General features: G+C 35.5%; 1 protein-coding gene across 2 annotated transcripts in view; it reads left to right on the forward strand.

Annotated features, from left to right (window-relative positions):
* The window catches only part of LOC145269482 (uncharacterized), a 77,639-nt gene that overhangs the window by 49,985 nt on the left and 12,240 nt on the right, over window positions 1-15,414 (forward strand). For both annotated transcript variants that reach the window (XM_080125207.1, XM_080125216.1), the window contains one exon: window positions 8,843-8,921. In XM_080125207.1, coding sequence (XP_079981333.1) covers window positions 8,843-8,921 — 79 coding nt within the window. The remainder of the gene's footprint in view (window positions 1-8,842; window positions 8,922-15,414) is intronic.

The raw sequence follows: 15,414 nt of genomic DNA on the forward strand, positions 1-15,414 counted from the left end.
ATAGCCCCAAAGCCAGAAATCAGGAGGGGTAGTTTATATATTACACTCAAATATTTAAACAAATAATATTAAACGAATAGAGATTATAATGGATCATATTGTTTTTTCTACCTTTAACATGTTACCTGACTTTTTAACCACCCTGTAGATGGCAGCTCTTATTGTTGTCATCAGGAAAGCAAATGGTAAAGTATTTGTCTGGGCTGACTATTCCACAGGACTAAACAATGCATAGATGCACACCAATATTCCCTGCCAGTACCTGTTAAAGTTAAAGGTGGAATCTGTTTTGCAAAAATCGGTTTTTCAGACGCATTTTTGCAATTGGAAGTTGGTGAGGACTCCAATGAGCTCCTAACAATCAACACCCACAGAGAGTTATTTAAATACAACCGTCTTTCTTTTGAAGTGAAAACAGCACCATCTATATTCCAGCAGGCTATGGATGCCATGCTCACTGGCATAATGGGAGCTACAGCATTTCTTGATGACATAATCATCTCAGGCACATCCTAGGATGAACTTCTGCAATGGCTAATCCCGTATTTGAACATTTTCAACAATATGGTGCCCGTGTACTTGTAGAAAAATGTCCATCTTACTAGACCTCGATAAAATATTTTGGGTTTTATTTTTGACTAGTAGGGGTACCCGGCGTTACCAGAGTGTTTGTAGGTGTGTGTGTGGTGTTAAATAAAAAAGAAACCGGGGGGGGGGATTGAACCCGAAGCCCTGAGGCGAAGTTTGAAAATAAAATCGGCCAGCCAGAATGAGTTAGTGAAAGATGTTTGAGAGTCGTCGAGCGTTACGACGACGATGTAAGCATTGTTATAAGCGAAGTAAGAAAAGAAAACAACGTTCTAATTAAGCGGGGGGGGGGGGGGGGTAATCAAAACATCAAAAAAAAACACAAAAACTCTAACGTAAGGCAAACGAACGTTGAAAACAGAAAACCGAACATGTGAAAAATGGCTTAAATGAGCCTGTTTCGATATTAAAATTTAAAAAATCGGTGGATACCCGGGTGTCGCTAAGAATAAGCGAAGTAAAAAAAAAAAGAAAGAAAAAACCAGGAAAATGAACGTTACGTGAAAAATGGCTTAAATAATACAGGGTTCAATATTTAAATTTAAAAAATCGAAAAAAAAAAACCATCTCACACCACGATTCGAACCCAAAATGTTTAGATAACGAACAAACGCGTTAACCAACTGCGCTAAAGCGAAAACGATGTAGCTTCTTCGGTTTTTCAACTATTTAAAGTAAATTAGGTCACGACGTCATGACGTCATCTGACGCATGCGTAGAATAAAGGCATCGTTATGAGAAACTCGTTGTTGACCCCCCCCCTGTGGAAAATTGTCGATATCGGGGTGAAAAAGTTAACGTTTTTGGCCAATTTTTCGATATTTTTTCAAGCGAAGGATGGGGCTTCGATATGATACCGAGTTTGTGAATTTTCGTCGCGTCTGTCGAAAGTTTTTAGAAGACACACAAATATACACGCATACAAACAAACATACATACATACATTTTCGCTTTTATATATATAGATAAAACAGGTCTACGACTGGATCCTGGGATCATTTCAGCTATCAAAAATATGCCAGCTCCAACAGACATCAAAACTCTACATTCTTTTCTTGGTTTCATAAGCCATTACAGTTCATTTTTTACAGTTCATTTTTTACATTTTTTACATTTCATTTTTGACAGTTATATCACACTCTATCTCTTCTAAATCACTTTCTAAAAAAAGAAAGTATATGGAACTGATCACTAGAACACAAAGTTGCTTTAAAAGCCTCACCTTCTTCAGATATTCTCATGCATTTTAATCTATCTTTGGATATTGTCATAGTTTCTGATGCTTCTGACTATGGCGTTGGAATAAGAACCAAATGTGCACGAAGATGGAGTAGTGTTGTCACATCTAGGGAGGTGTTGACTGTTGCTTGTGTGTTGAACAAAAAAAAAGTGGTAGTAGGCAGGTAGGCTCCAACCCATAATGCGAAGGAGGAAAAAAACGTGAAAAAAAGTGACGTCTTTGCTGTTGCATCCATCGCTAACCCAGAAGTGGCGAAGGTTTGAATTAAGGCTAGTCAATTGAAAAGAGGAGATGACTTTCGAAAATTCGGCGAAAAAAAGCGACCCCTCCTTGTAGAAAAGTGCCCAATTAAATTGATGTTTTTAGCCAATTTTTCGATATTTGTCGTCCGAAGGGTGGATCTACAAAACGATACTGATTCCGTGAAAATCCGTAGCCTCTGTCGAAAATTTTAGGCAGACATACAACCATACATACAAATGTGTACTAAGATGAAGTAATGTCACGTCTAGGAAAGTGTTGCTCAGAGCACCGTTTCCTGCCTCAAAAAATAGACGTTGTTAGTCTATTATTATTTTCATGGCAGGTGCTCGACTGAACTTAATCATACATAACAAAACTCATCTACCTACAACCAATACATAGTTTACCTTTTTCTTTCTAACTCTCTCTATCACTCACTCTTTCTCTCACTCACTCACACTTTCCCTCCCTCCCTCTCTATCTATCTATCTATCTATCTATCTATCATTATCTAAAACAGTCACTCTCAACCTTTCCTCCATCATTGACTCCGTTATGTATTTCTCAACTTATCCCCTACTCCAAAACAAAAAAGATTTATGGCCATCATAAAGTGACAGAAAAACAAGAAAGTCAAAAAGAACCTTTTTATTGTTTAGGATTTTAGGTTTTGTATAAAAAATAGTATTATACATTCAAATTAGAAAAATAAAGAAAATCAAATCTTTTCTAAATAGAAAATTATGAAGTTAGTTTGTATGACGTTTCTTAGACTTGACACAATCTGAAAAAAAAATAATTATTTTTAAATTATCAGGAATTTCAATTATTTACTCCTGATTATATAATTTTTTACCTCCTAGTGGTAAATTTACCCCTGGTTGAGAATCTTCGACTTAAAATTAAAGGAAACGTCATGAGCAAATCTTATCTTCTAGAACTGCTCGTCAGTGGAAGACAGTACAGCAAGACTGCCTTCCAACTGATTACAACATGGTTGCTTTCAAGTGTATCTATCTATCTATTTATCTATCTATCTATAATTTCTTAAAACTTAACGAAACTTCATGAGCAAAGTTTATTTCCTAGAACTGCCAGTCTGTGGAACACAATATTGTGGGGCTGCCTTCCAGTTGATTACAATATGGTCGTTTTCAAGTCTAATGTAAATAAATTCCTGTATACAGCCCTTTTAAACAATTAAATTCTGTGCAATCACATATTCATTACCAATTATCACGGTGTCGTCTTATCATTCATCAGACACTCATTTAAGCTGTGAGATATCTACTGGATCGATAGAAGGATCTCACCATTTTTCCAGCGACCTTGGCAACAGATTCGATGTACATATTCCATTTAAGATCAGGACTAAAGCTCAAGCCCAGAAGCTTGTCAAACCTTGAAGCCTCCTCAAGACGAGAGCCATTCATTTCAATTGATGCCAGATCGGGATCAGAACGTTGATGATGTAAAGAGAGAAGCTTGGTTTTAGATGCATTAAAAGTAACCAGCCACTCCTTTCTCCATTGTACCACATGCTCAAGATCAGAGGAGAGAGAATCGGAGAGAACCTGCTCGTTTACTGTCTTAGATGTGTTACCATAGATGGTAGTTTCATCAGCAAAAATGTCTACACATGATGTAAGAATATGAATAGAAGATCAATTATGTAAATCAGGAAAAGAGTTGGGCCCAGGATGGACCCCTGAGGGACGCCAACATTAATACGGTGAGCTTCTGATTTTTGCCCTTCAACTACTACTCTTATGAACCTATCAGAAAGAAATGATTTAATAATTGAGAAGACATCTCCAGCTATACCATAGCTGGAGATCTTGTGAAGTAAACCTTTATGCCATACCCTATCAAAGGCCTTAGATATGTCAAGAGCAATTGCCCTAGAAAGGTTGCCTCTGTCGAGAGATTCGCTTATCCTATGAGATATAACTGTAAGCACATCTGCTGTAGATCTAATAGAACGGAAACCATATTACATTACAAGGCTATTTTTGCTGAGATGGTTGATTACTTCTGTATTTAACACAGATTCTAGCAACTTACTCATGACTTACAGGAGACTTATTGGCCTGTACTAAGAGGGGGATGAGCGATCACCTGAATTCTTAAATACAGGGCATACTGATGAGATTTTCCAGGGTGATGGGAAGCAATTCTCCTTAAGACAACGTTTAAACAGTTTTGTAAGGATGGGTGCTAGTTCTGTTTGAATTTTTTTGAGTATTATAATTGGAATACCGTCAGGGCTGGTTGCTTTACTGGAATCAAGGTTTTTGATTAGCTTGGCAACATCATGTACAGATATATGTATATCACATAGCATGTTTTCTGATACAGGAGGAAATATTGGGGGTTAGCGTCCTTGGTCGCAAAGGGTAGTATTAGCTGCAAAGTTCTTGGCAAAGAGTTTGGCTTTGTCTGATGCTGACGAGATTACCTCAGGTCCATTGGTGATTATTAGGATATAGCACACGTTTCTGTTCAGGATTCTGTTTGCTATTTGCCAAAACTGGTGGGAACCAAGCCACTGCTCAGCTACTTTGGACTTGACGGACAGTATACAACTCTCTTGTGTTCTTTATTACTTTCTTACAATGGTTGCTCACAATCCTGAAAGCGGCTTTAGTTTCCATACATCTATTACGTTGGAAGCAGTGGAAAAAGTGATTTCTGTGCGCAATAGCAACAGCACATTCTGGAGAGAACCACAGTTGGCTGTTAGGTTTTTGCTGGAACTTTTTCGAAGGTATGAAACGATCTATACCTACAATTAACCATTCCGTCAGGTCTGATACTATAGAGGACACATCCTTTTTAAACATGGAATGCCGAGGTACATCCGATATAAATGGACAGAGGCTATCCCAGTCAGCCATAGTGTATCGATATAGTGTACGCTGGAGAGGTACGTCTGAAGATTTTTTACATTTCATTTTTATCTTAATTGATACAACAGAGTGGTTGGAAGATCCCAGATGAGACAGAACAGAAACTGAACATAGTTCAGATAGTTCAGGGCAAGTTGTGAGAAAAATGTCTAGTAGACTCGCATACGGGCCGTCATTGTCGGGCACACAGGTGGGTTCGTGAACAATCTGAGTGAGGTCATAAGCAACGGAGAAATCATGACAGAACCTCCCCACATCATCGGTTTTGTTTGAGTGGGTCAACATTGTGAACATTGAAGTCTCCACATACGTGAATGTTAGCTGAAGGATAAGCAGATAGGACTTGGTCAATTTTCTAAGATAGTCAGGAGAGTAATAGCACATAGTGGACGATTAAATTAATTTAATGTTCATTTTGGTCAATTTCTGTTCTACGGAAATCCTTCGACCTGTGATATCGCAGTTATTGCAAAATCCAGGACGTTGCAGGATTTTTCTTTGGGTCATGAAATCTATCCATCGTCTCTATTTCGTGCCATGTACAAGTTTTACAGTTGCAACTTTTTGTGTGTTGAACCAATGGTCATGGGAAAGCGGGTGGGCAAAGAGCAAGTTTATCGCCTTCTCCTTTCCTTTCATACTCAACTCACCCACTCCTTTATCTCGTTCCCGGCATCCTCCTACCTTACTCCTACTTCTTCATAGCCTCACAGTCTATCTTTTAACTCACATTCTCTCTCCTAGCGTATTTTTTGTTTCTTTTTAATAAATTCTTTCTGCACCAAAGATTTTGGTCGTTTGAATAAACCGAAATATGGGTTGACTTTAGAGAGGTTTCTGTATTATTAATTTTACTAAACTGTTTTTATACTTTTTCACTAGACTCCTATATGTATGTATGCATGTATGTATGTATGTGTATGTGACATAATCACGTTGACACACTGGTTCTTGTCAGATCACCGAAGTTAAGCAATGTTGAGCCTGGCTAATACCCTATAGGTGACCATTTAGGAATTCTAGGTGATGTATGTTCTTTCCGCTTATCTCAGCATTTGTTTCCAGTCGTCCTGAACCTTCACTTGCCAATGATATTTAACAATGTCGACTCGGGAGAGGTGTGGGTAGAGACTGTGCAACTCCTGCCAAAAATTTAATGTGCAACCTCATAGTATGTATCCATAGTCTGTCAAGATTGAACGAACCCATTGATGTATGTATGTGTGTATGTATGTATATATGTATGTATGTATATGTGTGCATTAAAAGTTTTCCAAAAATCGGAGGTATCTACATTTTCACAAAGGGCTGTTGTCAATTGACCATACAAGAAAGTGGACAAAAATACGATAAATTGGAAAATAAGAGAGGACAAATGCAGATGAGCAGTTATAAAAGAAATGTTTTTATTACACCACAAATACAAGAGGAAAAAGTGGAAAGGAACTAACCCTTATCCCCGAGTGGGTTCCGGGCCTTGATAAGTGGTGACCCCCATTTAAAAAAAAAAAAAACTGGAGAAAGTCGATCAATGAAGATTCTAGAAGCAGGAAATTTGGAGAACATGAAATGTTGTACCTGGATACCAGTGGAGACTCGATGAGCAGGAATGTTGGGTGCTGGAAATGTTGCAGATGTAGAAACTGGATTCTGGGCAGCATGGAATGATGTCACACAGAGACTGATGCAAACGTGCCTGAGGTGTGATGAAGTATTTCAGGTAGGTCTGGTCGTGTGGACAGGGCCAAGTGCTGGATCGACAGGAACAGAGGTTGCAGGAAAGGCTGGGTCCTGGAGTCGGTCATAGATGGTCACTAGAACGAAGGGTCAGACATTGACGGGCATTGGAACATGGTGTCGGATGCTGGTGAACACTGAAACAGAGAGCTGGGTGTAAACAGACATTGGAACAGAGAGCCAGAGGCTATAAGCAGGAACTTCTGAAAGAAGCTAGAGCAGAAAGGAGTTGAAGCGTGTGCTGCTCAAAGAAGCTGCTGAAAGTTGTTGGAGCATGAGGTGCTGGAAGCTGCAGGAGTGTGCTGGAGTCAGAGTTGCAGGAAAAATGGCAAAGAAGAGAGGACAAACGTAGATGAACACTTATAAAAGAATCGTATTTATTCCACCATAAATACACGAGAAAAAATGTAAAGGAAGCTGGAAAAAGTCGATTGATGAAGATTCTTGAAGCAGGAAGGTTAGAGGACAGGAAATGTTGAACTTGGATAGCAGCAGAAACTGGATGGACAGAAATGGGGGGGGGGCACTGGATGACTGGAAAGTTTGGAGATACAGAAACTGGATTCTGAACAGTATGGTGTGATGTCACCGGAGAGTGATGTTGAAAATGAAATGGTCAATTATTGAGCTATACTTTTAGTACTGCTCCCAACTACAGGTAGTATATTTTGGCAATAGTAATTTCTTTGAAAAGCGCCAAGAACAACGCTTACAATTAATATACATGTAGTTAAAGTCTCATCTTTGAGTGGCCTTTGAGCTTTGATAAGCCGTGATATAAAAAAAAAGTAATTCCAGACATAGACGCAGCAAGGACACGAAAGTCAGAGTATTACTTAATCATCTGATGAAAAAACACTATTTTTTCATCATGGGGGGGTGAAGGTGGCTAAGTTGTTAACGAGGCAGACTGAAAACCTGGATGTTCCAAGTTCGAATCCTATTCATTACACAGAAACGCGTTCACCAAATTAACACCTAACTCTGTGTCTGACCTTCTGAAAAACATTCAAGTATTACAATAGAAAAATGCGAGCATGAAAAGTAATATGGTTAAGCTTGAATGTATAAAAGTAAAGGACTAGTTGTTAAAACTGGAAAAAAGGACAAAATATTCTAGTAAAAAATATAAATTTATAACTTAAACTATTGCAGCATTAAGAATTGGTTATATAATGTTATAAATTGAATTTTCTTTTTAAATATTCTAAACGCTGCAATATTTTAAGTTATAAATTTATTATATTTTCTACTAGAATATCTTGTCCTTTTCTTTTCCAGTTTTAACAACTAGTCCTTTACTTTCCCATGTTTAAGCTTAACCATATTATTTTTCATGCTCGCATTTTTCTATTGTAATCCATGATTTTTCCAGGCTTCTAATAAATTCATTTGTTCTTTGTTTCAGTCTTATTTTTTTGCCCCCATAAACACATATGTAATAACAATGTACGACACTCATCTGTTTTCAATAAATCACCCTAATTATCTCCCTTTCATGCTTTCGTTCTCACTTGTTACTTCTCTTTTCGAATTAGTAGCAACAGTAGTCGCTGAAGCGACGTGGTTGCTATGGAAACCAATCATAAAAAGCGTTGCTCACCTCCTTACATATTTTTACGATTTTGAACACCAGAAAATTCATCATAACTTTTGTTTTACTAAACGAAAATCGAAATAAAATTTTTTTTCACAATATAGCTGAGAAGGTATATATAAACTATAAACGGTAATAATTGTTTGAAATTTGGTCAAAAAATGAGTGAGCAGTGAAGCTTTTAAGCAGTTCTAAATGACTAAAACTGCGACTTAACCATATATTCAAACACAGTAGTGTTTGAATGATATTCTTTTTATTACTTCAAGTCGAATAACTCTGCCACTAACAATAACGGAAGTGTGAATCAAGTTGTCTCCCTTGAACGAAAAGTGAGAATTATAAATCAAAGCAATTGAAATTCGATCCTCATCTTATAAGAATATTTGTATGATTCCAAATGTCTGTAAAATTATACTACACAATGCACCTAAGATGTGATATTGAAGCTCACATACAGCAGTCCATCTGTTCTACGTTCATTTATTTTTTATTTGTTTTTGTTTGTTCTTTTTTTGTTTTTTTTAGGTGTGGTGGTCACTTATCTAATTGGAATTGGGATATTCATTTTGGCCTTTTTGTGCCTTGCTGTTTACTGCTTGATCCTGTAAGATATCTTATTGATTTTTTATAATAGCACATGTAAATTTTATATGTATATATATATATATATATATATATATATATATATATATATATATATATATATATATGTATATATATATATATATATATATATATATATAAAACGGTAATAAAAAATATAAATATATAAAACGGTAATAAAAAATAAAACATATATATATATATATATATATATATAGTAGAAATGGTAATTAATAAAAACTGAAGAAAGTGCTCAATACTGTTGTAGAGCAAATATGCGTTTTATTTTTTATTACCGTATCTTTCTGTTAAGTTACATTTCTGTAAAAGTCTGAGGAAGCTACAGACGGCCAAAAAAACGACCGGGTAGCTGAAACAATAATGTAACTTAACAGAAAGATAATAAAAAATAAAACGTATATATATATATATATATATATATATATATATATATATATATATATATATATATATATATATATATATATATATAAAAATTGCCGCTAATGGGCCGAAATTCAAAATAAAAACTTGGCAGGGCAAGTCAAATAAAATACTGCTCCTGCTATTACTTTTGCACATGAGCAAAATTAAACTCAAAGTCAATTAATTTTTAACCTTTTGTATCCATCTAACAGTAGCTCAGATGGTAACGATGCTGGAGAAATAAATGACAACTAAGGCTGGAGTACTAAACGTTCTGATTTCGATTCTAACAGATAGTACCCAAATCACGTTATTTTTAATAAATTTTGAAATCATTAGTGTGTATTAGATAATAATCAATAGAGAATTTGCTCTACAAAATCTGCATTAATTAAAATATAATATTTATGCATATTGTACAACGACCAGGCAACGCCAAACGGTCTGCTAGCATATATATATATATATATATATATATATATGTCGATTTTTTTTAAAATGATACCCGGCCTAGGCCCTTCGGGGCCTGGGCAACAAGTGTCAAGCAAAGACCATATGTGGGGGCAACCCCACATATAAGACCTTGGTCAATGTAGGGGCAACCCTTCATACCAATTACCACTATCCGGCTCCCCTACTCTCTGGGGAGCTGGTACCCATTTTCCCTTCAATCTCCACATTAAAAAATGGCCTTGTGCCTAATTTGCTCAGTGGGGAAGCAAATAAATACAATACAGTTATTAGCATCTCCAATCTTAGAAGATCAGCCATATTTTTTGGACGTAAACAAATATTATTTATTTATTCATAATTTTTCTTATAAAACAATAACCTACGAACACATATTTCGAAGTACTACTTCTCATCAGCATAGCTTGACTGTTCTATGATTCGAAGCTCAAACCATATGCAATGTGGTCGAGTGCATTAACCGTTATGCCATGAGGACCTAGATGATTTTACGTGTTATTTTTTTTTTTTTTCACTTTTAAACTTATGTCAATTTCTTTGGTTGATTTTTATAAACGATAACACAGTTATAAGCGTCTCCAACCTTGGAAGTCTAGGAAAATATTTTTCCTTAGAAGATTGGCCATATTTTTTGGACGTAAATAAATAAACAAATATTATTCATTTATTTATAATTTTACTTATAAAATAATAATCTACAAACACATGTTACATTGACGAGAGCTAGTACTAGAAACACGTGTTTGTAAATTATTGTTTTATAATATACTAGTCTACCCTTAAAGGGTAAGATGAAAAATGTCAAAAAAAGATTCTATTGAGATTATATTGTCTTTTATTGTCTTGAAAAAACATTTTGTAAGTGATGAATGGAAAAAATAAAACTCAGGATGCCTCTAGAGCACTATTGCAAGCACTAATTAAATTTAAGAATTAAGGAAGTCCTATCAAAACCACTACTAAAACCAAGTTTCTACCTCTCCCCCTCCTTGAAGAGAAAATATTTTTTAAGTAAGGCCTGAAAAAAATAAATCGGCAGAATCCACAGGAGCGCTACTATATTATTGTATATTTATGTTTAAATCAGTTTTTTTTTTAACTCAACAGGGTTAAATTCCATTTATTTGTAAGGAAAATACGTTAAAATAAGTTAAAACAATAAAAAAAATTGTTGACCTGGTGTATGCTTTGAATAGCAGTAGTGGCTCTTAATATCGAACTTAAGACAGGGCGGCCATGAAATAGGTAAGCAGACGAATTTTATGAAACCGGAAGTCGGAAACCGTAAGTAAGCAAGCAAGCTAATCAGAGTTATATATATATATATATATATATATATGTATATATATATATATATATATATATATATATATATATATATATATATAGTGAATAAATGACAAAAGACTATATTCCAAAGTTCATAGTGTTGACCATCTTATAATTTATTCCTTTAATTCAGTTGACATTTACAATATATATATATATATATATATATATATATATATATATATATATATATATATATATATATATATATATAACAGGATTCTATGAATGAGAGAAAACATGAGTTTAAAAAATATATGTTTAGTTCATATTATTTGGATTAATGGGACTAATGTTCTAATCTTCAGTGTTATTTGTACAATATTCCGGTCGATGTAATCTCCAATCATTCCTCAGGTGTATAAGTTATCAAACATTAGTCCGATTGATCCAAATAATGCAAAAAAAAATCATTCCTTAGCTAAAAAATTCAGAACTGGAAAATATATTCATATATCAATGATTTTGCAGAGATGTAAAATATATTTTGAACGACAAAATTTTGTTGTGTGTGTGTGTGGGTGTGTGGGTGTGGGTGTGTGTGTGTGTGTGTGTGTGAGAGAGAGAGAGAGAGAGAGAGAGAGAGAGAGAGAGAGAGAGAGAGCAAGCACCTTCTGGATGGTTGTGTTCGCTTGAGATATAGCAACAGGCTTAAAAGAATTTCTATGTGGGGCATTCCAGTCTTCTATGATGGGCATCGTTGATGCTGAGAGTTGAGGCACGTTGCAAGTGTCACCCGGAAGTATTCTGATTTCACTTCATCAAGTCACAGCTTTATAGGAGTGTCTAAGTTTGCATTAGCCTGTTAATCTGACTTGTTACTTTTGTGGTTTAAAACGATTTTCATTGGTTGGAAATATTTGAGTTGACACGTTCTGTTGTATAGAGAGGTTGATATATGTTACAGCTCATATTTACGTAAAGGTATCATATTTTCATAAGAAGAATAATATATGCTTCATACCTTTTCATTCTCCAAGAGTTCTTCTATCTTCACTGCTGGGCTCTGTGATAAATACGAACTGACTAACACCATAACCAATTGAGACCTATGTTTTCCCTTCTTTTGTGAAACCACCGGACAACACTTTATATTTTTAAAATATAAATTTATTTCAATTGTCTCAATGGTCTTCACAAGGAGTCTGCATTACATGCTTGTTTTTACAGCCCTGCATCCCGGCTTGTTTTTTTGAAGCACGCCCGTTCACTTTCATGACCAAACTCAAACTCTCTGATTGACTAAACTTCCGGACCTCTTGACCTCAGTTCTATTACGTCATCATTCAAAAAGCACACGTATCTCTAACGTGTGACCTTTCCACGTACGCCTCCTCAAGGTTATTTTGTTTATTTAACTTAACTAATTTATGTAAACATCTTCAACTAAAACCCATTGCTACACAATATAATATTGTCTATAAACAATAAATAACTCCCAATATGAACTATTTTAACAATATCACTGGAATAGATAAATAAATAGATAGACAGATAGATCGATAATAACTAATTTGACTTTTAACAATGTTATCATCTAACAGTTCTTGTGAAAACTAACTTGGATGTGATGAAGAGAGTGAATCCAAATAAAGCAAAAACAGAAGAAAAAAAAGTAGCAGTTCAAGCTGTTTGATTTTTAGCATTGTCCGAATCGCATCTTGATGTAGGAATCTGATGCCAAACTTTGATGAAAGAAAAGAGAAGGAAAGAAGTGAAAAGAATAAGCTAAACGAAGAAAGAAAAAAAAAGAAGTAGCGCATATCAGCTTTCCTGTGCTCGCTCGTTTCGCACATTAATTTCTAATCTACCACTTGTTTTGTTCTGCTTCTGGCAAACTGTCCTGCATTGCCAGGATTAATAGTGTGAAAGGAAGAACGTGGTTTTCTTGTTCTAAAGGCAAAAAGTGTTGGACCATAGACTGTCACTCTTGTCTAGGCTGACTGCCTCATTAATTATGAACATGGCAGAATTGACCATGTTATTGAGTGTTAAATGTCAAGACAGAGGACTGGTGCTGAATCTGCAGGAGAAGGAAGTGTACGGTGATCTCATATCAGAGACTATTCTCTGTTTCTGAAGATTTACTATTAGATCATTCAAGGAGTACTATTAGATCATGTAAGGAGTAATGTTGTCATATTTGGGCTGGTAAATTTTCGTTTCATTTGAGGGTTCTTGATAAATTGCAGAAACATATCTGCAATTTGATTGGCCCCCACCCTTTCTTCTTCTATGCATCCTCTCTCTCTCTCTCTCTCTCTCTCTCTCTCTCTCTCTCTCTCTCTCTCACACACACACACACACACAGACGTGATGTTGATAGTCTCAGTCTTTTCTATGAATACTATTATGCCATGTGTTCTTTATAATGGTTTGATCTATCCCCCATTTCATCCGTCCCAGCTCGTTTGATTCGTTGGTCTAGTGGTCTCCATCAATTTGCTGTTTTGATACCTGATTCTAATACAGCTTCCTATCTCAAGAGCTTATGGAACTCTCTTTTTGATGACTGTTTTTCGCTTACCTAAAGCGTTGCTGTTTTCAAAACTAAGGCATTTTCAGGTCAGAAGTGAAGTTCAGTTCTAGAAGTTTGTCAAAGCAAGGTGCATCTACAAGACGCGATCCATTTATTTCAATTGAGGCCAAGTTGGGATCAGAGCGTTGGTGGTGAAAAGATAGAAGTTCGGTTTCGGATGCATTAAAATTAATCAGCCACCTTTTTTGCTATTGTACCAAATGCTTACGGTTTGATGATGAAGAATCAGAAAGATATAGGTGATGCTGTCCAGAGTACACATTTTTGTTTTGCCTGGATCAACTTTGCCATCTAGTGAGAAATGATCTTTTCTCTTCTCTTCTCTACAACCCTTTCTCATAAAAAGATGCCGTTAGTCTTTCTCTACTCTATTGCTGTTTTCATGATAGGTGCCGGACTCTGCTCAAATCTCATTCACAGTAAGAACTCGTCTTACTACCACCATTGCAAAGAACCCTCCTTAATTCGTCTGTGTACATAAAACCAAAACGGAATTTTCATGAAGGGAGTTTCTTTCCAAGAACCTCCCATCTATGCAAAACACTACTATGGGACTGCTTACCTGCAGATTTCAACATGTTCATTAAGTTATTAATTTTCGTTTTTTCCATTCATCATTTTCAATCCTCTCATAGTATTCATCATTCAATTGAGAATCTTATTAGCCCTTATTCTCGAGTAGCATTTCATCTTGCTATGTGGTGACTTATCACTATCTATAAAGTTAGATATGTTTATATCTTTACATATTTGTATGCGGCATAATCACATTGACACACCGGTTCTCGTCAGATCACTGAAGTTAAGCAACGATTAGCCTGGCCAATACCGGATGGATGACCATTTAGGAAAAGCATGCGCTGTATGTGCTCTCTGCTTATCCCAGCATTGTTTCCAGTCGTCCTGAAATCTCTACTTGCCATTGGTATTTAACAGTGCCGACTCAGGAGAAGTGTGGTTGGGGACTGCGGAACGCTTGCCACAACATTTCATGCGCAAGTCACAGCATCATCAGTAATATTTCGTGGTACTCATCGAAATCGATGGCCGGACATAATATTTGTGCACACAGGATTTACTCCTAAACTAATTAACCGATCATTATGAATTTTGAAATATAGTTTCTATGCGTAAGGAGTCCAAATGTGGACTATAGTTAGTTCGATGTAGTTTAAGGCTAAGTGGATAGAAACCGAGTGAAAACACGAAAGTACAGATGCTTCTCAGTTTTGTGAAATTTTAACAATAGATGTCAGAGATCAACTAATGAATATTTCCAAGATTTCAGTTTCTTTGAAGTAATTTAAAGAATAATTTTAGGGAGCATAATATGAACATAACCTCTCATTTGAGTTTCAGATTTTCATGAAAATTTGTCCATAAAACATAAATGAAGGAAGATTCTCAGAATTTCTATTTCTTTTATAAGCTTGATTCTATAAAAAAAAAAATGGAGTTTACTTCTCTAACTTAAAATAATTCTCGTCTTGCCACGTCTCCTGTTCTAAAAATAAGTCCTATTTTATTTGTCTAGACGATTCTGCTGAACTAATCATTTAATTTTGGTGGGCTGAATGCAAAATAGAAAAAAAAACAAAAAAAGTTATTTTTTCTATTTTTCAAATGAGATTGTATCCAATCCACAAGTAATGAAACTTCTTAATTTGAATACAACTACCTGAATCTGAAAAGTCTTTTATAGAGTTTCCATTCAAATATTTAAAACCGG

The sequence above is a fragment of the Euprymna scolopes genome, chromosome 4, assembly GCF_053919585.1.
Source record: "Euprymna scolopes isolate OS-2025 chromosome 4, ASM5391958v1, whole genome shotgun sequence".
NCBI lineage: Eukaryota > Metazoa > Mollusca > Cephalopoda > Sepiida > Sepiolidae > Euprymna > Euprymna scolopes.